The sequence below is a fragment of the Acanthamoeba castellanii genome (assembly GCF_000313135.1).
Source record: "Acanthamoeba castellanii str. Neff unplaced genomic scaffold scf7180000084645, whole genome shotgun sequence".
Lineage (NCBI taxonomy): Eukaryota > Discosea > Longamoebia > Acanthamoebidae > Acanthamoeba > Acanthamoeba castellanii.
The window spans coordinates 1164809-1192087 of NW_004457313.1; the positions used below are offsets into that span (position 1 = coordinate 1164809).

General features: G+C 58.5%; 11 protein-coding genes and 1 pseudogene across 11 annotated transcripts; 6 read left to right on the forward strand and 6 right to left on the reverse strand.

The window, feature by feature from the left end:
* Nucleotides 1-274: 274 nt before the first annotated feature.
* ACA1_097130 (serine/threonine kinase) lies at nt 275-6669 on the forward strand (the record flags this gene model as incomplete). Its single annotated transcript, XM_004334995.1, has 15 exons — nt 275-332; nt 465-567; nt 700-760; nt 843-977; nt 1098-1406; nt 1504-1817; nt 1914-2263; nt 2347-2418; nt 2510-2820; nt 2904-3042; nt 3113-3505; nt 3575-3834; nt 3958-4074; nt 4156-4514; nt 4605-6669. The coding sequence occupies 15 exons, from the start codon at nt 275-277 to the stop codon at nt 6667-6669; spliced, it is 5046 nt and encodes a 1681-aa protein (XP_004335043.1).
* A 348-nt stretch (nt 6670-7017) lies between these two features.
* On the reverse strand, nt 7018-7317 carry ACA1_097140 (annotated as a pseudogene).
* Nucleotides 7250-8605, forward strand: ACA1_097150 (uncharacterized protein; the record flags this gene model as incomplete). The annotated part of the gene is made up of 3 exons (XM_004334996.1): nt 7250-7968; nt 8069-8179; nt 8431-8605. 3 exons carry the CDS (start codon nt 7250-7252, stop codon nt 8603-8605), a joined length of 1005 nt encoding a protein of 334 aa, XP_004335044.1.
* Nucleotides 8606-9350: 745 nt separating this feature from the next.
* Nucleotides 9351-10043, reverse strand: ACA1_097160 (uncharacterized protein; the record flags this gene model as incomplete). Its single annotated transcript, XM_004334997.1, has 3 exons — nt 9351-9456; nt 9539-9735; nt 9801-10043. The coding sequence occupies 3 exons, from the start codon at nt 10041-10043 to the stop codon at nt 9351-9353; spliced, it is 546 nt and encodes a 181-aa protein (XP_004335045.1).
* A 317-nt stretch (nt 10044-10360) lies between these two features.
* ACA1_097170 (LSM domain containing protein) lies at nt 10361-11111 on the forward strand (the record flags this gene model as incomplete). Its single annotated transcript, XM_004334998.1, has 4 exons — nt 10361-10363; nt 10427-10525; nt 10590-10667; nt 10896-11111. 4 exons carry the CDS (start codon nt 10361-10363, stop codon nt 11109-11111), a joined length of 396 nt encoding a protein of 131 aa, XP_004335046.1.
* Nucleotides 11112-11383: 272 nt separating this feature from the next.
* On the forward strand, nt 11384-15448 carry ACA1_097180 (uncharacterized protein; the record flags this gene model as incomplete). The annotated part of the gene is made up of 7 exons (XM_004334999.1): nt 11384-11647; nt 11762-11878; nt 11948-11997; nt 12288-12420; nt 12642-13808; nt 13870-14688; nt 14798-15448. 7 exons carry the CDS (start codon nt 11384-11386, stop codon nt 15446-15448), a joined length of 3201 nt encoding a protein of 1066 aa, XP_004335047.1.
* Nucleotides 15449-15592: 144 nt separating this feature from the next.
* On the reverse strand, nt 15593-18129 carry ACA1_097190 (phospholipase A2, group IVB, putative; the record flags this gene model as incomplete). Its single annotated transcript, XM_004335000.1, has 9 exons — nt 15593-15946; nt 16013-16152; nt 16253-16481; nt 16593-16764; nt 16889-17085; nt 17184-17293; nt 17432-17499; nt 17589-17804; nt 17906-18129. 9 exons carry the CDS (start codon nt 18127-18129, stop codon nt 15593-15595), a joined length of 1710 nt encoding a protein of 569 aa, XP_004335048.1.
* Nucleotides 18130-18384: 255 nt separating this feature from the next.
* On the forward strand, nt 18385-19632 carry ACA1_097200 (MIF4G domain containing protein; the record flags this gene model as incomplete). Its single annotated transcript, XM_004335001.1, has 3 exons — nt 18385-18497; nt 18600-18801; nt 18901-19632. The coding sequence occupies 3 exons, from the start codon at nt 18385-18387 to the stop codon at nt 19630-19632; spliced, it is 1047 nt and encodes a 348-aa protein (XP_004335049.1).
* A 172-nt stretch (nt 19633-19804) lies between these two features.
* ACA1_097210 (uncharacterized protein) lies at nt 19805-21060 on the reverse strand (the record flags this gene model as incomplete). Its single annotated transcript, XM_004335002.1, has 5 exons — nt 19805-19974; nt 20141-20260; nt 20392-20488; nt 20686-20828; nt 20985-21060. The coding sequence occupies 5 exons, from the start codon at nt 21058-21060 to the stop codon at nt 19805-19807; spliced, it is 606 nt and encodes a 201-aa protein (XP_004335050.1).
* Nucleotides 21061-23844: 2784 nt separating this feature from the next.
* On the reverse strand, nt 23845-24774 carry ACA1_097220 (UBX domain containing protein; the record flags this gene model as incomplete). Its single annotated transcript, XM_004335003.1, has 1 exon — nt 23845-24774. One exon carries the CDS (start codon nt 24772-24774, stop codon nt 23845-23847), a length of 930 nt encoding a protein of 309 aa, XP_004335051.1.
* A 463-nt stretch (nt 24775-25237) lies between these two features.
* ACA1_097230 (Double-stranded DNA-binding domain containing protein) lies at nt 25238-25885 on the reverse strand (the record flags this gene model as incomplete). The annotated part of the gene is made up of 5 exons (XM_004335004.1): nt 25238-25270; nt 25341-25501; nt 25573-25637; nt 25700-25773; nt 25847-25885. The coding sequence occupies 5 exons, from the start codon at nt 25883-25885 to the stop codon at nt 25238-25240; spliced, it is 372 nt and encodes a 123-aa protein (XP_004335052.1).
* Nucleotides 25886-26306: 421 nt separating this feature from the next.
* ACA1_097240 (uncharacterized protein) lies at nt 26307-27195 on the forward strand (the record flags this gene model as incomplete). The annotated part of the gene is made up of 3 exons (XM_004335005.1): nt 26307-26692; nt 26815-26947; nt 27157-27195. The coding sequence occupies 3 exons, from the start codon at nt 26307-26309 to the stop codon at nt 27193-27195; spliced, it is 558 nt and encodes a 185-aa protein (XP_004335053.1).
* Between the last annotated feature and the right edge of the window lie 84 nt (nt 27196-27279).

The window sequence follows — 27279 nt, forward strand, 5'->3', positions numbered from 1 at the left end:
CTGTCACCTCCGCGGATCCACCGCGCCACTTCACGGTTGGCTCTCTGTTGCTGATAGCAACATGCATGGCACTGATTGGTTGCTACCCGAAGTCAACCGTTCTTCTTGGGTCTCGTTTGCCGTCACACCCGCCCGCACACACGCACCTTCGCTTCCCCTCCCCCCCAGCCATTCACTCCTCCTTCCCCCGTCCCCAACACACCAACACACGCAAGCCTAGCGGCCTTTACCCACCACCGGGCTCGTGTCCTTCTTGCACCCACCCGACCACATCATGAAGGTCTTCTACAGCGTTATTGTGGGCGTCCTTCTATTGTTCATGTTCCATGACGGTACCTGCCCCGACCTCATCTTCTCAAGATCAAGAAAGCCGGAAACGTCGAAAGATGTCCGCCGTGGTCAGATGATTTTGTAGCTCACGCCGGGCGTTCGGGGCGGTTTCTATGTTCGTGTACACAAAGTAGGGGCCGCGAACGGAGTCAACCTCTACGGGGCCGGCACCTCGAGTGCCCAGCCCGTCTACGATGCCTGGGTCAAGAGCTACCTCTTCACCAGGGACGATGTCAGGTACCAAACCGCCACCTCGCGGCCGCCTTTTCTATTTTTGTGCCCACTCATCGATGGGCGTGGTTCTTTCGTTCGGCCGGTTGATCACACACGCGTTCTAACACGTGTTTTATCTCCGACCCGTGTGCGTAGCATCACCTACGGCTCGGTGGGCACCAACCCGGCCTTGACGGCCTACACCAACGGCGAAGCGGTATGCCACACAGCTTGCTGCACACAGTCAGGTCCGAAAAAGACAAGATTCTCAAACTTCGCCATGTTGTCACCCCACGCAGGACTTCATCAGCTTGGACCGAGCCATCCCCGCAGCCCAGGCGGCCACCTACGGCGACCTTGCCCAGTTCCCCCTCGTGGGCCAGGCCCTCGTGATGGGCTACAACGTCCCCGAGCTGCCGAACAACACCCACCTGGTATGATACTAAAACTCCGCCAACCCCGATCGAGCTCCGGCTTTTTGTCGCACGCCATTGGTGGGGGATGATCCCCAGAAGTGTTACTAAGCGAGCCACTCGATTATATCGCGCAAACAGGTTCTGGACCGGCACGCCCTCGGGCTGATCTACTGCGGCGCCATCCGGTACTGGGACGATGCGGCCATCAAGGCGCCCAACACGGACGCCGTCAAGGCTCTGCTCCCGCACCAGCCCATCCTGGTGGGCTATTCGGACAACGCCGGCATCAGCGTACCGGCCGTCTTCAAGGGCGCCCTCTCCAGCTTCAGCCAAGAATTCGCAGACGCCCTGGCCGCGGCCAACGACACCTTCGCCCTCATGTTCCCCGACAACACCACCGGGCAAGCGGCCGGTTCGAGCGGTTCTGCGCGTGTGACCTGGGTTAAGGTACCGTCATCTCGGCCCGAAAAGCTTGAGCTAGAGTGTTTGTGCGAGGCGCCGCACACTCCATTAACTCACGACACGTTCGCCTGACGATATGCAGAACAACACCTACTCGATCACGTTTGTCAACTACTACGACGCCGTGAACTACAGTCTCCCCTACGCCCACATGGTCAACCAGGCCGGCACCACTGTGGCGCCCACGACGGAGTCCGTGCAGTCGGCCATGGCTGACTACATCACCGAGCTGGCGGAAAACAACTTCGCAATCGACATCTTTGACGGCAATGGAACCGACAGCTGGCCCATGCCGTACATGTCCTTCTTCTCCATGAACCGCAACGTCACCACCTTCGACTGCACCAACATCCTCGAACTGCTCAACTTCGTCGCCTGGGTGCACACCAACGATGCGTGCGTCATCTCACTTCAACCCAGTTCCTCATCAACCGTGGTTGCCTATGAGATCATGAAAACCAACTGTGTTGGCCGTTCTTCATAAACGAACAGGGCGTCGCAGGTGATGATCGACCTCAACTTCGTGCCGCTCGACGTCACCTACCGCAAGAAGTTGATCGACCTACTTGCGACTGTCCGGTGCAACGGCGCGCAGGCCTACACGACCAACTTCCTCCTGGGCTCGGGTCCCTCGCTCCCGCTCTACACCTCGTTCGCCGTCGCCCGTAGCTCGACCACGACCAAGCTCAAGTTCTACCAGACCACCGCCAACGCCGCCAAGCAGCAGCTGATCACCTACGACTCCGACTTCGGCGCCACCAACAACGGTCTGTCTTCGTCCTGGGTCAGCCAGATGCGCGACGCCGCGCTCCTCCCCGTCACCGTGTTCGCCATCGTTCCCGGTAGGTGGCACACGCACACACCACCGCACACACGCTGCGGACCACACCCACTTGGCTGACATAATTGTCGCGGCTGATGCCAGGATACAACGTGCCGGAGCTGAAAGGCTTGGATCTGGTGCTGGACTATGAAACGATTGCTGCCATCTATTTGGGTGCGTGCCAATATGCATCACACACGCCTGAGCGCATTCATTCTGCAAATGCAAAAAAAAACTCACCTCTGCCGTTTTCACAACACAATAGGCAACATATCGATGTGGGACGATGACCGCATCAAGGCCCTCAACTCGGAGGAGGTCGTGAACAATCTGCCCAGCCAGCCGATTCTGGTGGCCACCCAGAACATCAGCTCGACCCTCACCCAGCTGTTCGTGTCCGTGCTGCGGGCCAACGTCCCCGGATTCAGCGACTTCGTGAGCAGCTCCACCAACCCGAGCTTCCCGGTCCAGTCGACCAACCGGTCGCTCGTCACAACCGCCGCGGACGGTGTGATGCCGCTCCTCAACGCCAACTCCTATTCGTTTGCCTTCTGGCAGCTCTACGACATCTCCCTGGTAAGCAAGCAGTCCATGTGCATTTCACCTTATCTGACCTTGGCTGACACCGCGCCGCACCAACTTTATGTTATCCCGTGTAGACGCGCACGACCCAAGCCGCGGCGCTGAGCGTCAATAACAAGACGGTGGCGGCCTCGGACGACACAGTGAAGAACGCGCTGGAGGAGTATCTGGCCAGCGGCTCCTTGGACAGTCTCCCCTTTAACGCGCTCACCTCTGGTGCGTCTCCCACATGCAAACGCACCCAATGCGGCAAAACTGATAGACGCGGTGCGATGGGCGTATGCAGTGACGGGCGAGAGCAGCTGGCCCATTTCGACCTTCGGCTCGTTCATCTACCGCCAGTCGACGATGCAGGACTGCAGCAAGGCCGAGGCCCTGTCCAGCTTCTTCGTCTGGGCGCTCAACAACACCGCGTCCCAGCAGATCGCCGAACGCCAGGGCTTCGTGCTGACCTCGTCGTCGCGGACCCTGATGAAGCGGTTCTGGAACCTGCAGAAGAATTTCACCTGCGAGGGCGTGGCGGTGAGCTCCTACTACAACTGCATCATCGGCGGCACGGTGTGCTCCGACGCCGGCCTCTGCGTCGCCAACGAGTGCGTGTGCAATGCCGACAAGACCGGAAAGTACTGCGAGACCGACATCTCGTCATCCAGCTCGGACTCGACAGTCATCGTCCTTGGTACGTTGATCACATACGACACACACGACACAACACGACACGACACACGCTGACCTGAAATTGGTGTAGCTGTGATCATTCCGGTTGTGGCGGTCATCTTGTGTCTGCTGCTGGCCTTCATCGTCGGCCTCATCGTGTGTCTCAAGCGGAAGAGCAACTCTAACGACGACTGGGAGATCAACTACGACGAGCTCGAGGTCGGCGAACAGCTGGGCGCCGGCGGCTTCGGCGAGGTCAACAAGGCCGTGTGGAAGGGCACCGAGGTCGCCGTCAAGGTCATGGCTTCGGAAAAGTTCACCAAGGAGATGGAAAAGAACTTCAAGGACGAGGTACGCACGACACGACACGACACGACACGACACGACACGACACGACACGACACGACACGACACGACACGACACGACACGACACGAGCACACATGCTCACCTCGGTGGGGTATCTATTCGGCAGGTGCGCGTGATGACGGCGTTGAGGCATCCCAACGTGGTGCTGTTCATGGCCGCGTCGACCAAGGCTCCCAAGATGTGCATCGTCATGGAGTACATGGCCCTCGGCTCCTTGTTCGACGTACGCTCCCCCCCCCCTAATCTCTTCTTCTGCCGAAGAGAAACTGATCCCTTACCAAATCCCTCATTCTTGTCGACGCAGTTGCTGCACAATGAGCTCATTCCGGACATTCCATTCGCGCTGAAGGCCAAGATGGCGTACCAAGGCTCGAAGGGCATGCACTTCCTGCACTCGTCGGGCATCGTGCACCGCGACCTCAAATCGCTCAACCTGCTGCTCGACTCCAAGTGGAACGTCAAGGTCTCCGACTTTGGTCTCACCAAGTTCAAGGAGGACATGAAGAAGGGCGGCACCAAGGACATCGCCGGCAGCGTCCACTGGACGGCGCCCGAGATCCTCAACGAGGTGACCGATGTGGACTTCATTCTCGCCGACGTGTACTCCTTTGGCGTCATCCTCTGGGAGCTCCTCACCCGCGAGCAGCCCTACTTTGGCATGAGGTGCGCACACACTGCGACCGCACACACACACCACCGCACACCCCGCGCATAACTCGCATTCTAACGATCTTTTTTCTCACTGGTATTTAGTCCCGCGGCTGTGGCGGTGGCAGTGATCAGGGACGGGATTCGGCCCAAGATGCCCGATTCGGGCAGCTGCCCGGTCGAGTACGAGGAGCTGATCGTCAACTGCTGGCACTCGGACCCGACGATCAGGCCGACGTTCCTCGAGATCATGACCCGCCTCAGCTCGATGAACGGTGACACCACCGGCAACAGCGCGACCTACACCTCCAAGACCGGGTCGTCCTCGTCGGGCAACTCGGGGCCGAAGCCCAACATCTACGGCTCGTGGACCATGCCCTCCAACACGAGCGGCTCCACGTCGGGCAACTCGTCCAACAAGTCCGGCTCGTCGAACAACTCCAAGAACATGTCCGCCAACCAGGCCGCGGCGGCGGCCGGCGGCATCCGCGCGCCCGAGGGCGAGGTGACTATCGTGTTCACCGACATCACGCGCGCCGCGTCGCTCTGGGAGTTCAACCCATCGGCCATGCGCGACGCCACGCTGCTGCACAACGACACCCTCCGCACGGTGCTCAAGAAGCACCGCGGCTACGAGGTGGTGTTCATCCGCGACCGCAACTCGGGCGAGGGCTCGTTCTGCATGGCCTTCCAGAACACCATCGACGCGCTCAGCTGGTGCATGGAGGTGCAGCAGGAGCTGCTCCAGGTCGAGTGGCCCGAGGCCCTGCTGGACCACCCGGGCGCGGCCGAGGAGTGGGGCGACACCGATGACCGCGTGCTCTACAAGGGCCTGCGCGTGCGCATGGGCGTCCACGTCGGCACCCCGCGCATGGTGCGCGACCCTATGACCCGGCGCGTCGAGTACATCGGCCCGGCGGTCAACGCCGCGGCGCGCATCACGGCGCTCACCCACGGCGGCCAGATCCTGATGAGTCACGCCGCCTTCTTAAAGGTAAAGGACACCGACTTGGCCCGGGAGACCAACCGCATGGCCTCGCTGGGCAAGTTCGAGATGCCCGACGCGCCCCAGGGCTCCAAGCTGTTCGAGCTCAAGGCCCGTGGGCTCGAGGGCCGCTTCTTCGGCGGCGTGTCCAAGGACATCGAGCTGCCGTCCAACACCACCCCGTCGACCGGCTCCGGCTCGGACAAGGCGACCACGCCGCGCGGCAAGGGCAAGAAGAACGGCGACGACGACCAAATCAAGGATATGAGCGCCGTGTCGGCGACGTCGAGCAACGGCGAGGTGCAGCAGTTCGTCGGCGAGGGAATGATGTTCAAGGAGGATAACTTCCTCACGTCGGCCAACCTGTGCCGGTGGATCATCGACTACAACGAGATCCAGGTGGGCAAGCAGATCGGCCTCGGGTCGTACGGCGTGGTCTACCGCGGCAAGTGGAAGGGCGTCGAGGTGGCGGTGAAGCGGTTCATCAAGCAGAAGCTGGACGAGCGGCGCATGCTCGAGTTCCGCGCGGAGATGGCCTTCCTGTCGGAGCTGCACCACCCCAACATCGTGCTCTTCATCGGCGCCTGCGTCAAGAAGCCCAACCTGTGCATCGTGACCGAGTTCGTCAAGCAGGGCTCGCTCAAGGACATCCTGGGCAACAACGCCATCAAGCTCCCGTGGCGGCTCAAGCTCAAGGTGCTGCGATCGGCGGTGCTGGGCATCAACTACCTGCACTCGCTGCACCCGGTGATCGTGCACCGCGACCTGAAGCCGTCGAACCTGCTGGTCGACGAGAACTGGAACGTGAAGGTGGCCGACTTCGGGTTCGCGCGCATCAAGGAGGAGAACGCGACCATGACCCGCTGCGGCACGCCCTGCTGGACCGCGCCCGAGGTCCTCCGCGGCGAGAAGTACGACGAGAAGGCCGACGTGTTCTCGTTCGGCGTGATCATGTGGGAGGTGCTGACGCGGAAGCAACCCTACGCCGGGCGCAACTTCATGGGCGTCTCGCTCGACGTGCTCGAGGGCAAGCGGCCGCAGATCCCCAACGACTGCCCACTCGACTTCAAGAAGATGATGAAGAAGTGCTGGCACGCCGATGCGGCCAAGCGTCCGCTCGTCGAGGACGTGCTGGCCTACTTCGACAAGCAGGTCGGCGATGAGGACATCGAACACATCGCCTAAAGCTCTTTTCTGTACTCTACACCGGCTTCTGTACTCTACATCGGCACCGGCTTCCGGCCCACCAGCTGTAACCATACATCAATCAAAACAACCTTCCTCCGTTTCCTATCGAAGAAAAAAAAAGAAATTCAAAATTTACAGAAGAAAGCGAAACGGATAAAACTAAAGAGCCAAACGCACATCTCGATCAGACAACCGCCAGGCATCAGTTCTTTGAGGAGTAGGTTCGCGCTCCTTGTTCCAACAAGGGTTTATCACCTGGCACTTTTCTTTTCATTATCTAATTGCGATTTTTACATCAAGCAAAATGTCATCCCCGCCATCGTCTCCGCTCACACCAACACAGCCCTATGCGCGCCCGGCACCTGCACCAACCACCACAGCCGAGTGGCAGCGCCGGTCACCGCCCCGCTCGCCCACCCTCTCGCCTTCCTCGTCGACTCCGTGGTCCAGTACGCCCTCTTCATCTCCTCTGTTGCGACCACCAGCGGCACGACCATCGCCATCTTCAGCTTCAACGTCGACCGCCACGACGCCGACCACAGTGGCCTCGTCGCCGCGCGCCTTGCTCACGCCAGCGATGGCCATGGCCCTGACCCAGCGTCGCTTTTCCTCGCCACGGCCGCTCTTGTACATGCCACCGCACATCGTCGCGAGACAGGAGGCGCCACCACCGTCCTCGTCGCCGTTGCCGCCCTCCGCGTCTTCGCTTCTCGCCGCCGCCATGCCGCGACCACCGCCTTCGCCGTTCTCTCCGGCCACGCACAAGCGCAAGCGAAGCCAGGCGGTCATGGACGATGCCGGGGGGAAAGGCGGCGGGGTGAGTGGTGCTCGAGCGACGTCGGACGCCGCGCCATCGATCAAGAAGAGGCTCTCCTTGCCCACCGCGACGCGTAACAGCAGCGGAGCGAGCACCAGTGTCGCAGCCACGACACCGTTCCCCGCGGCGGTGCGAGCATCGGGCTTGCGCCGACGACCTTCGCGACAGAGCTTTCCTCCCGCGCAAGCCAAGACTGTGGCGACTGATGCTGCGCCAACGGCGGCCGGCCCACCACCATCGTCGACTCCACGGCATGTGGCGCCTGCGAAGCCGATGGCGGCGACAGTGGAAGAGGAAGCGGAGAAAACGGAGGAAGAAGATCGCGATGAAGACGATGAAGAAGAGGGGGTGGGAGAAGGAGAGAAGCGTGCCGTTGCGGGAAGTCCGGCCAAGCAGCGCAAGAGAGCCCTGAAGCAGCAAAGCGAGCGGCCAGAGAGCGGCAACAAGCACGATGCGGAAGAGGCCAAACGAGTTTACTCGTACGCGTTGGCCCCTTGCTAACCGGCACGCAAGTCGTGTTGTGCGGTACCATGCGAGTGCGCGTGCTGAAGCGTGTCTCTATTTCGTGTTTGCGTGCAGGTCGTCGCTCTTTGCCAAGCTCCTCAACAAGCAGCTGTTTGGCGAGTTCGTCAGGCAGATGGATCCGGGCATCAAAGTCGCTCCTGACGCCTACGAGCAGTTGAACGAAGGGTACGGGACCACACACCTTTTGTCCACACATGCGTTAGCCTGATCATCGTGACGTGCGCACCTTCTTCAGTGTGGACTCTTTCTTCAAGTCTGTGTGCCAAGATTTGGCCACGTTTGCAGCAAACGACCAGCGAAGGACCATCAACACAAAAGACGCTGTAGAGATGCTGCACAAGTTGCGCGCCTCCCACGCTTCATTCAACGCGTGGGTTACTCATCGTGTGCTTTGTGGTGGCGGCGGCGGCGCGTAGGCACAAGGTGGTGGATGGGACCAACCGCACTGTGTCCGACATAGCACACGAGCACCTGCCGATGGAGCTGGTTGCGGAGGTGATCCCCGTGGCCAAGGCCAACAATGTCATCACTCGCACCAGGCCCTCGGTCCGCCAGCGATCCAGCAGAAGCGGCTTACACGAGGTGTTGTAGCTCGGTTGGCTCGGACAGGCAGGACACGTCAGCAGCGCGCTTAAATGGGGAATGCCAACAAGGAGAGCAGAAGTCGCCACGGCATTTTCCGGAGAGAAGAAGGGGGGCGAAGATTGAAGCCAACATCAGATCGATCAATTTTCCACACCCTCTCGCCCAAGATGATGTTCCTTCCTGTCGCCGTGGGCTCCGCCGTTGCCCTGATCGTTGGCATCATCTCCTTCCTCTTCGTTCCCGGCCCAGACAAGGCGTACGTTGGCCGTTAACGGCATGTTTGATGGGAATGGAAGGAATCATGAATCATCGCAAGGAATCGATCCTCACGACGATTCCCTTGTTTTTGCAGTCTTAACCGCACGGTGGCCGTTACCGCTATCGTCTGCTGCTGGCTCATGTATGCACCCCCCCCCGCACACACGCACACACATGAAGTTGTCGAAGCAGAAAGATCTTACTTTTTGCCCTTCCTCCTCAAGGTGGGTCTGCGTGTACATGTCGCAAATGTATCCTCTTGCGGCGCCACAGAGGGCGCTCGGCAACCACTCCTCGTAAACATAAACACAGCACAACATCATCTTTCTCTCTATGATAATTTATTTTCCCTCCCGTTCTTCCTGCAATTCAATCACCTTTTGGATGTGAAGTGGAGACTTCATTAAATAGACGACCACACCACATCTTTCATCGTCCCCGCCGCTCTTCCGTTCGTTCTCTGCTTGATTTGTTTTCGTTTTCCTCCATCCATTTACTTCCTCTTTTTGAGCTGCGAGGTGCTGAAATACGGGATGAGGTAGACGGCAGCCAGGACGGGGAGCGCGAGCGTGAAGAACGCGATCACGGGAGTGAGGTTGCTGCATTCGAGAAGGAGATGTGATGGAGGGGAGATCAGAAACCACACGGTGGGAGGCAACCGTGGCGAGGAGGAAGGCGTACAAAGTGCCCTTGGGGAAGGGGACACCAATCACGAGGGGGACAGCGTCGGTGCTGACAGTGCTGACGGCGTTGCCACCAGTGGTGTAGCTCACCTCGGCGGGAGGGAGCTCCACGACGGCCTCGGGCTCAGCAATGGTGAGGTGCACGTTCTTGTTCTTCACCTGGTACGAGTGGTAATACCACTCCTCGGTCGAGGGCTGAGCGGCCAGGGTTAGAATCCAAAAATCTTGGTGAATTAAATAAATGAAGGGGGCGAGCATACATCCTCAGCCTTCACAACGAGGTCACCAGAGACGAGATCAAGTTCCTCAGGGAGCGAATCAGCGATGTTGACGTTGGCCACGCGACCAGGCGCACCGATAACCTTGTAGCCAATCGTGACAGTGTACACGCCGGTCTTAGGACCAGCCTCCACAGTCTTGCTCACTTCGAGCAGGTTGGCGGCATTGGCGAAGAGGGCCAGGGAGGCGAGGCAGAGGAGGGCGACGATCACAGCGCAGCGCATCTTCATCCAATTGTGTGTACTGATCAAAAATCTGGCTCACAGCCTCACCGTGTACCTTCTGACTTTGTCGCCAGCGCGGTTTCCAGTCGACAGTCAAGCGGAGTCAATAGAAAAGCAAAACGAGAAATGGTGGCTTTTCTCATCGTCTGAAAAAGGCGCGAACGGTCCATCGATTCGAATTTAGATCACACAGAGAGACAGGCCACGAAGATGGTACGCGCTAGCTTGAATGGATGTTAGCATGAGCTGCAAATTAATGCTTGAATTTACGTGCGTAGTTGCCGCTATCACTGCTTCAGACCTCGGTCGGCCACCCCATGGTACGTCCAATCGATTTTGCCCCCCCCCCAAATCTGCGCAATAATTAATTGATCGTTGTGAAGCTGGTGGAGTTGAAGAACGGAGAGACGTACAATGGGCACCTGGTGAACTGCGACGGATGGATGAACATCAACTTGCGCGACGTTATCTGCACATCCAGAGTACGCACCCCGCTGTGAGTGTCATCTCACCCACGTCGACTTACCGTTCGTCGCGGTGCTCTAGGATGGAGAGAGATTTTGGAGGATTCCTCAGTGCTATATTCGTGGAAACACTATCAAGTACTTGTGCATACCCGATGAGGTACAGCGCCCTTGCTCATACTGGAAAACGATGAATGGTCATGCAGTGCTGGTGGCGTGTATGTGTCTGTGTCCGTTTGTCGTGCCACCCACCTTTGTCGTCTATTCAAGAACCTTCTATCTTTTTTTTATCTTCACACTCCTGAGACCATGTCTCTCACGGAGCTGAGAGTGGTGCGGTGGTGCGATGCGCTGGCTGATGGTGGTCATGTGATGTGCTGGTGCGCAGGTGATCGACATGGTGCAGGAGAACGCGCCCATTCCCAAGCAGGGCGCCGCGGCTCGAGGTCGTGGCCGTGGTCGCGGTGGTCCGCGTGGCGGTAGGGGCCGTGGCGAGGGCGGCGACCGAGGCGGCCGCGGCGATTACCGAGGCGGGAGGGGCCGTGGCGACGGTGGCGGCTACCGAGGCGGCCGAGGTGGTGGCCGTGGCAGGGGAGGGGTCTAGGTCGAGGTCTAGGCTCTCCCGCCACACCACATTCACGATGTATGCCATTGGGTGGCTCCAAGTGCCCTTAAGTGTTGCGCGGTAACACCTCAATAGGCTACATAACTCAACTGAAATTCTGAGAGAAACGCTGGTCGATTGCTGACGTCATCCAAGAGGCCGCAGTTCCCTGCCACGTTAGATCATCTTCAGGATCTTCAGCATTCATAGGTGACGACGTGACAGTGGAGGAGGAGAGGTGCAGACCTCCAAAGGCGCCATTAACACACAAAATGTTTGGGAAAAAGAAGAACAAGGTGAAGGTCAAATTCGAGGTGGAAGCGCTGCGAGTCCTCAATCTGCCCTCCAAGCTGAATGGCAGAGAGGTGAGGTTGGCGTGGAGCAAGGGCAAGAGGAAATCAAACAGGGGCGAATCAGAGGCGGCCGTGGTGCACGATGGAACTGCCAACTTCGACTACAGATTCACGATTGATGCCAGCATGGCGCAAGACGCCGCACAACAATTCGAAAGCAAGAAGATTGCCTTCTACATACGGGTGGGTCTCCCATTACCACGCGCGATCGTTCTGTTGATTTATCATTTATTAATTGTTTATTTTATTTATTTATTTCAAACAATCATCCAACCATTAATTGGTTGTGGTGGGCAGGATGACAAAAAGTCGAAGGTGGGCAAGGAGACCCTGGACCTGGCCGCCTTCGCCAAGGAGGGCCAGCAGTCCAACCACAACCTCGCTCTCGGCAAGAAGAACCCACCCGTGCTCATGGTACCCCCTACCCCTGCCGCCGCGAAACACACAACGACATCGGCGACTCACCACGCACCTACGCTGCAGCTGAACCTGAAGGCGTCGTGGCTCAAGTTCAACGGCAAGTTCATCCTGAGGTGCCCACACAACCACCCGGCGGGGGGAGTGGGAGGGAGAGAAGGCGCTGCGGCGGCACGGGGACCGCTCGCGGCCAACGGCGCGGTGACCCTGCTCAGCTTCGTGCACACCAGATGAGTGTGCGCCGGCGGAGACCCGTGAGCGGGTTGTTGTTCCTTGCCGATACAGGCGGGCGGGTGGTGCGACTGTACAGTGCCTTTTTTTTTAACTCCAAGCGTCTGTGTGCGTGTGTGCACTCTGTGCATTTCCCGCTTCTCGTTTCTCTCTCTCTCTCTTTCGTGTGGCGCAGAGATAGCACCGCCAGCCCGGCGCAGGGTGAGACGGGAGCGGGGAGGGACACGCTGGACATCGACGGGCAGGAGTTCCAGCTGCGCACAGCCGACGTCATCTCTGAGGCCGACACCTCGTGTTACACTGATACCGTACGACCTCCTTCTCCTCCAACGCCGTTTATATCATTTTCCGTGATATCTCTACGCCAAGTGGGTGGTAGTGCGTCCGCCACTTGGTTGATAAGTTGTGCCTTATTCGCGACCCACGTTGATTATCTCAGATCTCGTTCGTGATTGACCAATGCACACGTGTTGTTGGTTGCAACTGACCTGTGATTGGCCGTTCTGCGGTTCCTGCCCTATTCCAATAGGGTGATTCCGACATGGACGCCGATGGTATGGACGAACTCGTCGTTGGCGGTCACGAGGGCGACGAGCCTCGGCGGGTGAAGCTGGCCAGCTCGGCCTCGGCCTCGGCCTCTTCGTCATCCGCCTCCTCTGTCGTGGCCTCGAACCGGTCCAGCAGCGCACGCGAGATTCCCATCATGGCCGGCCCGCTGTCGTCGCGTAAGTCGACCACCGCCGTGAGCCCCCCGAAGATCGTGCTCAGCGGCGGCCTCGGCGGGGGTGCGGGCAGCGTCGCACTGGCCTCGGCCCGATCGGCCACCGGCCTCGGCAGCGACGGCAGCGCCAGCGGAGCGAGCTCCGCGGAGCGGCAGCTGCGGAAGGACCTGGCCAAGCTGGCCGAGAAGCACCAGAAGAAGAAGAGCAAGCTCGACGAGGCCAAGAAGAAGGCCAAGGCGCTGGCCGACGAGAACGCGCGGCTCAAGGAAGAGAAGGCGCGGGCGGAGAAGGCGCTCGACGCGCAGGTGAAGGGGGCGGAGGAGGAGGCCCGAAAGCGGGAGAAGGTGGCGCGCGAGGCCGAGGACTACCGACGAAGAGCGAAGGAAAGCGAAGACGACGCGAAAGCGAAGGGCAAGGAGCTGGAGGAGGCGCGCAAACGGGCGAAGGACGTCGAGGAGGACCTGCGCAAGCGGACCAAGGAGCTGGGCGAGGCCAGGGACAAGCTCAGGGACTACGACGAGGTGCGCGAGCGGCTGCGGATCAAGGAGGACGAGGCCCGCAAGCGGACCAAGGAATGCGAAGAAGCCATCAAGAAGGCCAAGGACCTCAAGGAGAAGGTGGCCACGCTCACGCAGAGCCTTAAGGAGGCGGAGGAGACCCGCAGGGAGAAGTCGGGCGTGGCCGAGGAGGAGCGAAAGCGGTGGCGCGATAAGGAGGAGTCGCTCACGCGCGAGCACGAGGCCATGGAGGCCCGGCTGCGCGACACCGAGGAGCGGTTCAGGCGCGGCGAGCGCGAGATCGACGAGATCAGGAAGCGCGAGTGCGAGATGGAGGACATCATCACGCGGCTCACCGACGAGGTCAAGAGCGAGCGCGCCAACGCCGGACGCGCGCAGGAGCAGGCCAAGGCCGCCGCCCCGGCCCCTTCTTCATCCTCCGGCAAGCGCTCCCAAAAAGCCAACAAAGCCGAAAAGGTGTGTACCGTGCGTGTGCGTGTGCGTGTGCGGTCGTATCTGACGCTCGGTCGTTGCGCAGACGCCGGACTTTGATTTCCCGATCATCGCGTCGGGGCCGGTGCTGACCCTCGACGCCACCTGCTCCGAGAGCCCTTTCGACTCTGATGCCGCCTCGATCGGGAGCAGCGACTTCTCCATCGCGGCCACCGTGTCGGCACCGCTTCCAGTCGCCAACAGCGGCGGCGGCGGCGGCAAGGTCAAGAGCGGCGGTGCCAAGCGCGACCGATCGCTGTCGAAGAAGAAGCAGCAGCTGCTGGAGCTGGAGCGGAGGGTCAAGGAGGGCGAGGACACGATCCAGCGGCTCAAGCAGGAGCTCGACGAGGCGCGCGCGGCGGCGGAGGAGGCCCGGCGCGAGCGGCGCGAGGCCGAGCGACGCATGCGCGAGGAGCGCGAGCGCGAGCGCGACGACGAGCAGCGCGACCGGGGCCGCGAGCGGAGCGAGCTCGAGGAGCAGATCGTCAAGCTCCGCACCTGCGTCGAGGACGAGAAGCGCAGGCAGCGCGCCCTGGAGGAGAAGCTGCGCAAGAAGGACAAGAAGGAGGAGAAGGCGGCCAACAAGGCGGCGGCCAAGGGCGGCGGCGGTTCGTTGGTGAGCGGCGGCAGCGGCGTGGTGGGCGCGCCGGCGTCGGGCGAGCTGGAACGGCTGCGCGGGGAGGTGGAGGCCAAGGAGCGGCGGGTGCAGGAGCTCGAGCGGCGGTGGGAGGAGCGCAGCCGGGAGATGGAGGAGCGCGAGCGGGAGATGACGCGCACCCGCGAGGGCCTCACCCAGACCGGCGACGACATCAAGAAGCTCGAGCGCAAGTACAGGAAGGCGCGCCGCGAGCTCAGCTCCTACAAGGTACACCACCGCACTCGCCGCACACGCGCATCGCACACACCGCACACGCGCACCGCACACACCGCGCACGACCGCACGGGCTGATGGGGAGTCCCCATTGGCTGGGCAGGAGGGCGGGCTTCACAAGATGGCATCGGGCGACTGCGACGGCGACGAGAAGAAGAAGCAGAAGCAGAACAGCGGCGAGGAGAAGGCGGTGAAGGACAAGAGCCGGAGCAAGGGCGAGGCAGCGGATGGCGAGGGCGAGAAGGAGGTCGAGAAGAAGCCGGTGAGCTGGCAGGAGAAGGCGATGCGGCTCAAGGGCAAGCTCCACCGTATCGAGGCCCAGCTGGCCCGCGAGCGCAAGGAGAAGGAGCACATCAACGACATCCTGGCCAAGCGCGACGACGAGCTCGCGCACCTCCAGCGCCAGCTCGCGCCCATCTTCGGGCTCGACCAGAGCGGCAGCGGCTCGGGCCTGGACGAGCGCCTGCTGCTCGAAGAGGGCCAAGACGGCGATGGCGGGCTGCCGCTGGCCATCGCCGAGCGGCTGCCGACGGCGACGATCATTGCGCGCAGCAGACGGCCGCCCAAGACCTTCCTCACGCCCTTCTTCGAGTGGTGGAAGGACATCAACGGCCGACCAGACGGGGCCATGGGCGACCTCAACCTCAAGGCCTGGTGGACCGCTGTCGTCGTGCTCCTCCTCTCCGTCTTCCTCCAGCTCTGGTGGCGAACCACCATCACCACCACCGCTGCTGCGGCAAAGCCTTCAGCGTGAAGGCACACAAGCACAAAATTTCGTGTGATTGTTTATTTTTGTGTTTTTTGTTTATATAATTGCAATTTAAAAAACATAGCTGGATTTATTCCTATTTTTATATCGAGCTTTTATATTTTTTGATGTTTTTTATTTTATTTTAGTTTAGGCGGTACCAACAAGAAGTGGTTCGTGAGGAGGAAGAAGGTGGTGGTGGGCAAAGGTGGCGGAGGCGTTGTTGTGGGTCGGGGTGAGGTTGTGGAGGAGGTGGTCGTAGTGGGGGCTCACGAAGAGGCGGCACGACGGGCACGGGAACTCTTTGTCGAGGAAGGGCCGGTACCAGAAGTTGACGGCGACGTTGCGTCGGTGCTCGTCGGGCCGGGACTGCACCTCGTGCCACCAGAACGAGGGCAGGTAGAGGACGTCGCCGGCGTGGATGTTGCACTGGAGCGGCTTGGCGCGGGCGAAGAGCGGGTAGCGCGTCAGGTCGGGCTTGACAATGTCCACCGGACTCATGACCTTGCGCACACGGGGTAAGTTGTGTTTCGATCAAGACACGCACACGCCGCACAAAGGTGGTGCTACCATGGACGTGCTTTCGGTGAGAACGCTGCGTGAGAAGGTCGACGTGTCGCGATCGAACGAGAGCACGGCCTCCCTGATGTGCCCCTCGTAGAGCTCTTCGTTGTGGTAGGGCGGGAACAGCTTCAGCTCCTTGCTCCCCGCTGTGTATGTCGTGTGTCGTGCGGTGTGTGCGGTGTGTGCGGTGTGTGCGGTGTGCATGTAAGCTTTGCCAAGGAGTAGACAAAGAGTACAGGAGCGTACAGATCTGGCAGAGGAGGTTGTCGAAGGGATCGAAGTGGAGCTTGCCGAGGGTGCGTCCATTGCCCAGCCAGATGTTGGTCATCGCCCGGTCGAGGAAGTCGGCCCACGCAAAGCCGTCGGCGATGTCGGCCATCATGCGGGGCAGCGACGACGGGATCGAACAGTACTCCAGGTAGAACGACACCTTGGCCTCGGTCTTCAACAGCTCCAGGAACTCTGAGAATCTCAACTACACTCACATACGAATAAATGCGCATTCCTCAACACATGCCATACATTCCACACACACACACCACACACACACCACCACACACACGAGGGCTTTGGCTGTGATCGGTACCTCGATGCTGGCTGGTCGCACGACCACCTTGTCCGGGGACTGGAGCTTGGCGAGCACGCGAGCCGGGATGGGCTTGAAGTCGGTGGGCTCCCACAGGCCGGCGTCTTCGCAGCCCTCGAACTCGCCGTCGGGGCTGATCTTCACATGCACCCGGCTCTCCCCAAACTGCTCACTGCCCAGTAGTAAAATTATAAACAGAATTAAATTATTTTAAATTAAAGTAAATTCAATAATTGGTACGTAAAAGTAATAATATAAATATCATATCATAAATAAATATAAATAAATAACTATACCTGAGGTAGTCGTTGGTCCACTTGTGGAGGGCGGGCCAGGACTCGCGGTGGAGGGCGCCCTTGAAGACGACGGGCTTGGAGTGGGACACCATGTCGAGGAACTCGCGGCGCGTGGGCACGCCCTCCACGTACTCGCACTCGGTCTGCCCCTCTGCCGGCTCGTACAGATTCTCCGACAACCGCCGCTTGTACTCGCCCTGCTCTCCTTCATCAGCGTGCACACCGCACATGCACACGCACACGAGACACGCACGCACAAGACACGCACGCGCACACGCAAGCACTGTGGGGGCACCTGGGGAGTGAGTTGGCCGTTGGGGAGTCGCGCGGTGTGGCACTTGGTGTTGGCCCAGTGCAGGAGATCCTCCCACGGGTCCAGCGCGCCCTCGTAAAAGCTCACCTCGGCTGCACAGCCGCAAACAACCCAGGCGCGTGTGCGGTGAGTGAGTGAGCGAGCGAGTGAGTGGGAGTTGGTCACCACCACCTCATTATCGTCGTCGTCATCATCGTCACCATCATATCAAGAGAGCTCGGCAAGCGCACCTTCTTCGGGCGGAGGCGAGAGCAGACACTCCCGATCCTCCTGTGGGCGGCTGAACAGCACCGCTTTACTGGATACATGCGGAAGCGCGACGATCAAGATGACAACCGTCATCACTTCGTGGCGGCGGTGGTGGTGGTGGTGGTGGGGGATACGCACTTGTGCAGGGTAAGGAGCCAGTTGGTGGGCTTGCGCGGGTGGAGGCGTGGCTTCTGGCTGGAGCTGGACTTCGATGGGTGACTGAGCAAGACGTCCCCGCCGCCACCCTCCGCTACAGCAGCGTCGTCGCCGCCCCCACGTGTGGTCCAGAGGGCTACTCGCACCCGCGGCGCCTCCTCGCGCAGAGCCCACCCCAGCGCTTGGGCTCGCTCCACCCTGCCCAGCACAGTAGGATACTAATAAATATAATTAAATGATAAATAAATTGAAATTATATAAAAGAATAAATAAATGGAAAAAAAAGGAGGAGCACGTACTGTCTATCACGGCCGTCGGTGGAAGAAGAGGAAGAAGGGAAGAGGACGAGCAGATGCTCGACGGGAGGCTGGGCACCAGCCGCAGCGCCGGAGGCGAGGCCGAGTGTGGACAGCAGGTCGTGAGGCTGCGATACCAGGAGGTACTCCACTTCAGCAGCAGCCGCCGGCCTCAGCACCAGCATAGCCAGCGCCAGCGCCAGCGCCAGCATCAGCCACCGACCCATTCTTGGTGGAGAACGCGTGTAAAGAGAAAAAAGAGAAAACAAAAAGAAACTGCCAATTATATTTTCGTATTTTTCTGGAGCAAGGGGAGCGCGAAAAGATGACGAGAATGTGGGAAAGACAAGAAGAAAGGAAGAAGACAAGAAACTGAGGAACGCGAGGGGGAACACGGCCCTCGACGGGCTGCCCTCTCTTCATTCCCTTCACCTTACATCACAACATAGAAATATCAGGAGAAGAGAATTCAAAAGAAGCAAATGGCGAAAGTACAGTCGATGACCCCACCGGCCGCCGTGCCCTTCACCTGGGTGGACCATCGCAGGAGCGTCCCCACCACCGAGGAGCTCGAGAACCGTCGAAACCTGCTTGGGTACGTTCGTGTCGTTTCCCGCGTGTCGTGTGTCGTGTCGTGTGCCATGATGTGTCGTTTCCCGCGTGCACTCTACTAACCGCACACGACACACGAAGCTAGGCTGGTGAACAAGCTCACGTTTACCAACATGGACACGATAAGCGCGCAGCTGGTCGAGGGCATGAAGGACCCCTACCTCCTCAGCGAGGCCGTGGAGCTGGTGTTCCACCAGGGCCTCAACCCGGCGTGGATGGTCCTCTTCGCCCACCTCTGCCGTCGCCTCACCAAAGACTCGCCCTTCTTCGGGCGTCGCGGCGAAATCGTACGCCACCCATATACACCCACACACACACTCTTCGTTCGCGTGTGCTTGTGTGCGACGCTGACACGACACGACACGCACCACCGCACACGCACACAGAACTTCAGGACGGTGCTGATCGATAAGTATCGCAGCGAGTTCGAGCAGGCGGTCTACACGCAGGTGCCGCCGCTCGTGCAGCTGTGCGCCCGGTGCGTGGACGCGTCGATGCCGCCCACGGCCGCGGCCCGGGCCGAGACCGAGGCCCTGCTGCCGCAGGAGCTCGCCGCCTACCTGCGCGAGCGGCCGTGGGTCGTCACGCCCAAGGTCCTGGCCGAGCGGTGGCAGCGCATGATCGAGCTTGTCGTGCTGCTGGGCGAGTTCTACAACGTGGGCCTGGTCGCCGAGGCCCAGATCACGTGGATGCTCGACCAGCTGTGCGCGTCGATCGAGCAGGGCGTGCGCCGCAACGTGGAGCCGCTGTGCCGGCTGCTCGCCACGGTGGGTCCGGTGCTCGACGGCCGCCGGCGCCGCGCCGCCGAGCACCTGGGCGTCGACCAAGATGACGATGACGATGACGATGGCGTCGGCGTCGTGGATGACGGCATCAACGACGGGGCGACGTGGGTCGACGATTTTGTGCTGGCTCGGCCGAGCGAGAAGAAGAAGACCGAAGAGAAAGAGAAAGAGAAAGAGAAGAAGATGACGAAGGGAGTGGACGAGTATATGGACAAGGTGGCGAGCTACCTGCGCCGGGGGAAGGAGTGGAACCTGGGCAGCCGCATCCAGTTCATGATCATGGACGTCATGGAGCTCAGGACCCGGAATTGGCAGTGGCGCCGCGCCAGCTAGAGCCAGCTGGCACCACGCTTATCTTTGCAGTGTACAAAACAAACCACAACACAATTACACAACACACGAACATGTCAACACTTGCGCGCCACACGCACGTGCACAGTATTACAACACGACAATGGTTTTGAGAAGAATGTATTTGTACAGGTGACACAGGCACGCGCGCGTGTTAACAGCCACAACATCTCTTGTAGCGTCTCCGGCACCTGGAGCTGAAGCAGCCGCAGCCCCAACAGCAGGCGCCGCAGGTGAGGATGAAGGCCGCGACCAGGCAGCCGATGAGACAGCACTCGCAGCACTTGTTCTTCTGGTAGTTGTACTGCATCATCACCCCTTGGCCTGCGCGTGCACGCACACGCACGCACAACAACAACAACACACACCGCACGCGCACCACCACACGCACACCACCGCCGGTGACGGCCAGCCGGGGGGGGTTAGGGCCACTTGCAGCAGCGAGTGTTGATGCCCTTTACTTTACGGTGATGGTGGGCTGGAAGCGTACTTGGACCGATGCCGTAGTCGGCGAGCTTCTTCCCCTTCTTGAGGGGCATGCTCCCGTTTGCTCCGCCGTTGATAAGCCACAGTCTCTGTCTAGACTTTGAATACCCGGCTGGCTGTTGCGCTGTTGCAATTCACGACATGGCACGACACGCACACGGCACAGCACAACACGCACACGACACGCACATGGCACAGTTAGAGTTACAGTTGAAGCTGGCATGGCCTAGGAAAAAAAAAAAGATGAGAGAATACCGAGTGCAAGCTTCATGAGTCGTCGGACGGTCGTTCGATTGGGGTCGACGTGGACGGTCACTGTGGTGCCCGTGACCAGCTGGATCCTTACAGGCACCTGTTTGGATGTACACGACACACGACACACGACACACGACACACGACACACGACACACGACACACGACACACGACACACGACACACGACACACGACACACGACACACGACACACGACACACGACACACATGCGATGCACACGCAAACGGTTTGTCAGAGGTGCGATGAAAGAGGGTAGGGGGGGGGCGGTGGTTCACCCGCAGCGAGTCGTCACCGCCCTCTTCCTCGTCGCTCAGGTCGCTCAGGTCGTCATCGTCATCGTCGTCACCGTCGTCATCGCTCTCGTCGTCTGAGCAGCTCTCGTCTTCGTGATCCTCTTCCTCGTCATTTACGGTTTTTTCTGGATATCCACAAATATTATTAATTTCCTTTTTTAAGTAAATAACACAAAAAATGGCCATTATTAAAATTAGAAATTTTAGCTCTCAAAAACGGAAAAGTGATTATTATAAGATTGATTTATCATTTTGAAAACTGTTCGTATACGGGCGCGTACGAGGGGCAGGTGGAGCTATGACAAGTTCTATGGAGTCCGAGGAGTCGAGACTGCTGGTTGACAGATTACGCTCCATGTGGCCTCGCCTGGCAGGGTGTCGCTGGGGTTGCGCTCCACCGCAAAGGCGAACATTCGCAGCTGCGAAACTTGTTGTCGACTACGCGACGAAATAAAAATTTAAGCGAAAGGAATTATCACAGTTGATTCTTTGCATATCTCTCATTATGATGGTATTTTAATCTGCCAATTTCTCAAGATACTTCCAATTTTGTATTGCTATTATTAAATTAAAACCCTTTTTGTGTTGTCAAAACCATTTTTATGAGGTTAAACTGACAAACAAAATCACTTTTCAAAATGACTGGACCTCTCATTTCAAATGACTGCAAGTTCAAGGTTCTTGTCTGTGCAATTCATGTGTAATATTGTCTGCAAAATGGTCATAATCATCTGTCATCTGCCTAATGGGCATAAGAATCATCTGTTGTCTGCAAAATGGCCATAAAAATCATATGTCATCTGCATAAAATCATCAGTGAAATGGCCATAAAAATCATCTGTCATCTGCATAAAAATCATCTGTTGTCTGCAAAATGGCCATAAAAATCATCTGTCATCTGCATAAAATCATCTGTGAAATGGCCACAACATCATCTGTCATCTGCATAAATGTCATCTGTTGTCTTTAAAATCATCTGCAAAATGGCCATTAAAATCATCTGCCATCTGCATAAAAATCATCTGAAAAAATGGCCATAAAATCATCTGTCATCTGCCTAATGGGCATAATAATGGCAGATGATTTTAAGGGGGCAGTGCCATCTAGTTTTGGGCTGTGACCCACTTGTTTAAGAGGGCCAATTTTGAAAAAAAAATTTCCCACACACAAGTTTTTTGTTTTTAGATGGACAATGGACGCATCTCCCATCATTCAAGTACCATTAAACAACGTAGAAACATGGCATATGCAACCTAAATTAATCTTCAACCTTGCCAGCTTGTTCTTGTGGAAATGTATGCTTTGCATGATTTTGTCCACATCTTTTCCTACCCCCCTTTCACATTCACAACTCAAAAAAATAAGAGAAATAGAGCCTCCAAGATGACCTTGTTTACCCCCTTTTAGCCCCCATAGATGTTGCATCTTGGCGTACAATAAAAGGCAGAAGATGCCTTTTTCAGTGGTCCACAAAAGAATTCCAAATATTCTCATGCAAAGTGGCCGAGGTTCAGGCAAATATTTGAAATCGTGATGGGTACACAGCCCAAAACTAGACAGCACTGCCCCCTTAATGGCCAACTGTCATTCATTACCCACCTTGACACAAAAGCTGCTGTGGTGGCGGTGGCAGGCAATGGTTGGGGGTGCCTTAGCAGGCGGGCAGGCCAAGGATGGCTGTCGATGTACACGTTGATGGCCTTGGGAAAGGTGCGCTGGTCGACCCAGTAGAAGTTCTTGTCGCACCCGCTGATGTAGAAGTGTGGGCGTTGACACGCGGTGAAGCGTGGGTCTAGGTCGTACAAACACAAGGGGGCTAGGAATGCAGGGGGGAAGAGGGGTATATTGTGGGTCCGGATGTCAGTCCCGTCGATAGAAGAGGAGAAGAGAGAGCCATCAGCCCGCTCGCGAGAATATCGCTGGAACCGGAGTCTGCCAGCTGCCGTGGCGAACCGGCACATTCAGCATTTCGGGGACCGATGGGCCTGGTCGGGGGTTCAACTCTGGTCGTAGCCGGTTTCGGTTCGGGGGTCATCGGCTTCGTGGGGCAGAGAGGCAGCCGCAGCGCCGGGGCCTCAGCGTTCTCAAAGAACGAGGCGAGTGCGAAAGGGGCGACGGCGCAAGGACGACTACAGGTAGTGGATGGTGTACTCGGGGAAGGCCTGATGATTGCCGAACACTGCACGTCGTGACACACACGACACACGCCAACGTGAGCATCTGCGAGGCGTACGAGAGAGTTGGGGGGGGGATTCGTACCCACACACATGCCGTTGCCCCCGTGGACCTGCCCGACGGAATCTTGCAGGCCACCGCCTCGCTTCTCGCTATTTTTTTGCCAAACGAAACGGTGTTTGGGCCAATCAGCACAACGCCTTTGTACACCTCCGGAAGAACATCGGGCAGGTTGAGATGCAGCAGCTGCAGCCCCAACAGCAGATCCCGCAGGTGAAGATGAAGGCTACATAATCAGGCACGCGACAATCACAGCACCTACACTTATTGTAGTTGTAGGTCATCGCCACCCCTCGGTCTGCGCACACATGACATCCAGCCGAAGGGGGGGGGTTAGGACCACTTGCAGCAGCGATTGTGGATGCCCTGTGCTTTAAGGTGGTAGGTGGTGGGTGGGCTGGAAGCGTACCTGCAGTGATCCCGTAGGGACGGTGAGACTACCCGCAGCGAGTCGTCACCCGCTCAGATCGCTCAGCTCGTCATCGTAGTCGTCGTAGGCAGCATCATCGCCATCGCTCTTGAGACTCCTCTTCCTTCCTCATTTACAGTTGTTTAGGTCTCATATTTATTTTCCCCTTTTGGAGAAGGGCGTCTTTTGGTGAAACATTCATTTTTCGTGGCCACCAAGAACAGGGATTCAAAGAAGGTGCTGCTCGGGTTCCAAGTTCTGAGTGCGTAGACCCTCTCTCCTGGTTGCGCCATGTCCCACTGGCATGAGGGTATTTGGATCGACGTTCTTGTCATTAAAATTCAAGAATGTACCGCAACAACTCTTGCAATTCTTCCGCCACTTTGGGCTGAAGCAGCAGGTGAGGATGAGGGTAGAAGAGGAAAGATGAGCGTTTATGTGCAGCCTTAACGAAGAAGGGGAGGAAGATGGATGGATGGAAAGCTAGAGCTCCGGGGCTAGAGTTCGGCGTCAGGCTGGACAAAGAGGACGCCGCTGGGGCACAGCCCGGCCTCGTGAAGGGTGAGGCCCAGGTCAGCCAGTCGTCGCCGCGGGTAGGACGACACCAGGTGGAAGCGGCTGTGCTGCTGCTGCGTGTCTTCGTCGTCATCTTCATCCATGATCGCCTCCACCTCATCATCGGCGCTTAGCTCGCGCTGCTGTGTCTCGGCTCCGCTCTCGCCGCCTCCACCTTCGCTTGTCTTGGCCCGCCGCAGCTCCTCTTCGAGCGCCAGCGCTTCGACGTAGGTGCGCACGTCGGCCAGGCGGTCGGCCGCGCGGAAGCGGCGCTCGGCGCGTCGGCCGTCGGGGAAGCGCAGGACCAGCGAAGAGGTGGTCTGCTCCCCGGCCCGCGAGTCGTGGTCGACGGGCTCGGGCACAACCCGCGCCTGCAGGGCGCGGAGCCGCTGCTTCTGCACGCGCCGATGAAGCTTGCGCCAGGCCTCGCGTTGCTGATGGCTCCGCTCGCGCATCTGGTCCTGGGCGAGTGCCCGCGCATACTCGGTGTCCTGGGCCTCGCGCAGGAGCCGCGCCTCGTCCCGCAGCGCCGCCGCCACGGCTTCGGCCTCTTCGGCGTCGATGAAGCAGCTGACGTCATCGCCGTCGAGGGTGGTGGTGGGGTTGACGTACGTGTCGGCGGGGTGGTCGAGCACGTAGCCGTTGCGCAGCTGCTGCTCGACGCTCAGCTCGAGCGCCAGGCGGAGGCTGTCAAAATCAAGGCCGTGGTCGTGGGCGCCGTAGTCGTAGTCGTCGTCTGAGTCACTCATCGCGTGCTTCTCCTGTGACAGCACCTGATAGACCCGCGTCGCGGCTTGTCGCAGCTTCTGGCCCAGCATGAAGCTTCCCCTCCCGCCAGGGGCCGCAGTGGTCCTCCGTGCTGTGTCGGCCATTGATGTGTTGCGAGAAGAAAGAGGTGTGGGGGGGGGTACAAAAGAAGATGAAGAAGTTTGAAGCGCGACTTCAAACGTAACGATGCGCGGTGGGTTGCTGGTCGTTTGTCCTCCTAGCTCGTCTTCGCTACGATCGTTGTTGATACACGCGCTCTTCCAGTCGCACGCGATCGTGAGAGAGCAAGGGAGAAGCTGCGAGTCCGGCCGTGCGCTGGTTGGTCAGTCAGGTCCGACACTCACCCCGGCACTCCGAGTTCTGCAGATCACATCAAGCCAGTGACACATCCTCTCCCGCCGAGCCACCCGCGGCGAGAGAGGTCTGTTATGTAACTCGCAAGGGAGCGATAAGGGAAGGCACCGTTACGATGCAACACGAAGCCAAGACTTTATCGGTTCCGTGAGGGTGCACCAACGGCGCCTCAAACACTTGCACTCTTGTGTTGCACTGCTTTGAACGCAGCGTTCACTCGTCTGAGTCCCACTTCCTCCTTTGATACTGTGGTTACAAAGTTGGTGGTGAGTGAGTCATCCATGGATGTACCAAGAGTTCAAAGGCATGCGCGTACCGTGATCTTGGTGTGCTGCTGCTTCTCGCTGATCTGATCCAAGAGGCTGATGAGGTTGGCCTCGTTGACCTTGCCTCCGAGCTGACCCGACTGGGCAGCGCCAATGATCATGTCCTCAACTTGGCGGGCCTTCTCGGGCTTCACCAGGCTGATGCGCGCCACTTGATCAACACCAGCATAACGTTAGCGTTACGCTCCAAACCTCCAACGTGTCTGGGTCGATCTGACGCACTTCTTTCTCGGGCCTCAGCAGTAAGGATTTGGGCAAGGATTTGGCGTCTGCGTTCTTCCATCTCCCTGTGTTTGCATCATCTTTAGATCCCGCGGGTCCGCTACACGTGCAGTTGCAGAATGTGCACCTTTGTCGAGCCTCTTGCTCCTGGGGGTTGGGTCCAGCGCCGCCTCCACCAGGGGCACCGCCGCGTGCGGCAGCCTGCAGAAGAAATGGAAGCAGCCATTTCAAAATCGGCAATCAAATTTCTTCAATCGCCATCGCAAGTCGATACCTGCGCCTGCAGTTCGGCCATTCGCCTCTGTCTGATCATTTGAAGCTCCGCATCGTCGTCCTATTCGGCACATACACATGTCAACAATCAACTTTTCCGATCGCATGATCGTTCCGCGTACCATCTTGCTGTGTGTACTACTTTTTATTTTTTTATTTTTCGTAGGGGGTCCGAAGGGGAAAACTCTTCGGCTCAAGCGCGAAAGACCGGTTTTCCTGGGCCCCACCACAACGGCCAAGGAACAACAGGAAAAACAATTAATCTTCGCCCATCCCAACGAGTTGGGTGGCGTTGTGATCTATCTCTTCTCTCCTCCTCTCTCCCCTCTTATCGACGGCACGCCCCCGTCAGAGATCGGCAAAGGAGATAGAGAAGGACTGGTCGAATTCAGCCAACATTGGCCGAATCGAAGCAACATCGAGCGAGTGGTCAGTTCACATTAGATCGAGCTCTTTGAACTATGGAAGGCGGACAGAGCCAGCAGCAATCGAATGACTGGAAGATAGGTTCGTCTGTGGCGCTGGAGACTGCGCTTGGGGAGCGCGTGGAAGGCGTGGTGTATGCCTTCGACCGCGTGATGAACTGCGTCATCCTGCAAGACGCCCCCATGAATCCGACGCAGAAGAAGACCTACCGCATCATCAATGCCAACTTCATCAAGAAGAAGGGGCCAGGACCCGCCCTGCCCGCGTCGACCATGGACGTGCGGCCGGTGCGGCCACTCGACATGGGCCGCATCAGGGCCAAGGAGGCCAGTGCTGTCGCCGATGCCCGAAAGGACGCAGCCCGCATCAACACCAACGTCAGCACCGACGCACAGAAGATCTTCAACGCCCTCGCCAAAACGTTCGCTCCCCCCCCCACCACAGCCAATCCGTTACACGAGATCCCAATTCCTCTGCGGCCGAGCTCTTCTCGCATTTTTTTATTTCTTATTTTTGTTTTGATGTGGATGGTGCCGTCTCCAGGCTGCCGTGCCGATGGGAGAACGAAACGATCGTTATTTTCGACGATTTGCGGATCTCGAGTCCCTACCGGGTGGAGGACGTGCGTGGCGGCGCCATGACCTCCAAACACGAGCTCGAGAGAGTCAAGAGAGTGGTACCCGCACCCTGCACTCGTCCCCCTTTGTGCCCCCTTTTCCCCTGCGCTTGTTGTATGTGTTTGCTGTGGGTCCACTCTTCCTCTATGTACTGCCACTGTGAGCATGTTGGGACTTCGCTCTCATATATATCTCTCTGCGCGATACGAGGGTGGGTGCTCGATGACTAACACCATCGCTCTTCTTCAACTTGTTGTGTTTCCTCCAGTTGGACGGGGAGAAGCGGCGACTTGGTCTGTCAAAGTAGAGAGTTAGAGGCGAGTGCTGTGCTGGGCGCTTGGCGGGCTTGAGCACTTACGAAAGGAGGAGGAGAGGCCGAGACATCGAACAG